The sequence below is a fragment of the Cyprinodon variegatus genome, unplaced genomic scaffold (assembly GCF_000732505.1).
Source record: "Cyprinodon variegatus isolate N-32 unplaced genomic scaffold, C_variegatus-1.0 Scaffold835, whole genome shotgun sequence".
NCBI lineage: Eukaryota > Metazoa > Chordata > Actinopteri > Cyprinodontiformes > Cyprinodontidae > Cyprinodon > Cyprinodon variegatus.
Window position 1 is genome coordinate 193,814 of NW_015151288.1, and position 1,502 is coordinate 195,315.

A 1,502-nucleotide genomic window follows, 5' to 3' on the forward strand; every position below is an offset into this window, starting at 1 on the left:
TCCTTTTTCCTCAGCTTTCCTTCAGCTGTGGTTTCCTTTCCTTCCTCTCCTGCATAATGGTGGACAGACTCTCCCAGCTGAGCTATAGATCTCTGCAGCTCTGCAGGGTTCTTTACTGTTTCCTTACAGTTTACATCTGCAACACACATTTCAGATATGGATTGTGGAACAAAAAACACAACCTTGCATCATTTATTTAAAAAAAAATCAGTATGTTGCATAGATTTTGTTGGTTGAATAATAGAAAAACGTTGAAATATTTTGTATTCTTTGTTTTTTACTGATTGAAACTGTGAAAAAGTTTGAAAACGCCTGCAGAGCTTTGTCAGTGCTGATCTCCAAACAGAAGAGAGGAAAACAAAACAATTTGGGGCTAAGAGGTTGAGGAATTGCTGAAGTGTGACAGAGGGATGGAAAGTATGCAGAGGGAGTGTAAACCGAGGGCGACGCCACCCTCCCTCCCCTCGTCTCCGGCTCCTATCATTCATGTCGGGACAGGCTGGAGGAAACAGGAGATGTCAGGATGCTCCTCTGCCGGTCTGGACTAGCAGAGCTGACATTAACCAAACACTGAGCAGGACGGGACAGCTCTGCAGGCCAGAAACCCAGGAATCACCCTGCAGATATCCCTCCATGTTGGTCCCACACAGGAAATGAACGACTCTCTGCTTGTTTGTTTGTGTTTTAATAATCCAGCTGCAGCAGAAGAAGAAAAGACGGCCCCTAACAGGAAACACAAACATGCTCATTATTAGTTGTGTCTCTGTGTTTGCAGCTGGACCAACCGGGCGGTGTTGTCTGACGGTCTATGTCGCTATGGGAACAGCGTGGAGTGCTGCTGGGGTTGGAGACGGACGGACTGGGGACGGTGTCAACGTGAGGCCATGATGACACTCTGATTTCAGGAATTATGATCATTTCCTGGGTTTTTATGATCCTCATTTAATCTCCCAATATAACAGCATAATATGAGACTGAGAGGATTTACGAGCCGGGTTAAAAGCTCGGATACGCCCTCTAAATTCTTTATGTCTCTGTTCTAAGCAGCCAGATTTTCTTCTGATGCTTTAAAGTGTTTTTGATCATCAGTTCTGTAGTATTTCTGTAGGTTTTTCATGTTATTTTCTTCAAACTTTGGCTGCTTTTTGGCTCTGTTTCAGTCCAGTAAATCAGAAACTGAATTAGATTATTAGTAATTAAGGTAGTTAATTGTTTATACAGTCATTTCCATTAAGTCTTGCATGATATTGCTAAAATTAATAAAAATGTGACGTATGTGCTCTTAAACTCAAGTTTCTGTTAAGATTGAAATGAAAACAGGCAGGGTCCGATGTTTGGTTTACTAACTGGGGTCAATTGACCCTGTAGCAGCCTGCAGACTGATCAGAGGTCAAATAAGGTGGTAGAAGGTTAATTATAGATGCAACTCAGAAATAAACCACAGAACAGGGAGTCAGGGCTCCGATAAACGATCACATGATGAGGTTTGGGTTAAATAAAGA

General features: G+C 42.4%; 1 protein-coding gene across 1 annotated transcript in view; it reads left to right on the top strand.

Annotated features, from left to right (window-relative positions):
- Positions 1 to 1,502, top strand: part of LOC107099064 (nephronectin-like) — a 19,713-nt gene that overhangs the window by 1,094 nt on the left and 17,117 nt on the right. Inside the window, exon 2 of the mRNA XM_015397032.1 lies at positions 776 to 876. Within this exon, the coding sequence (XP_015252518.1) occupies positions 776 to 876 (101 nt within the window). The remainder of the gene's footprint in view (positions 1 to 775; positions 877 to 1,502) is intronic.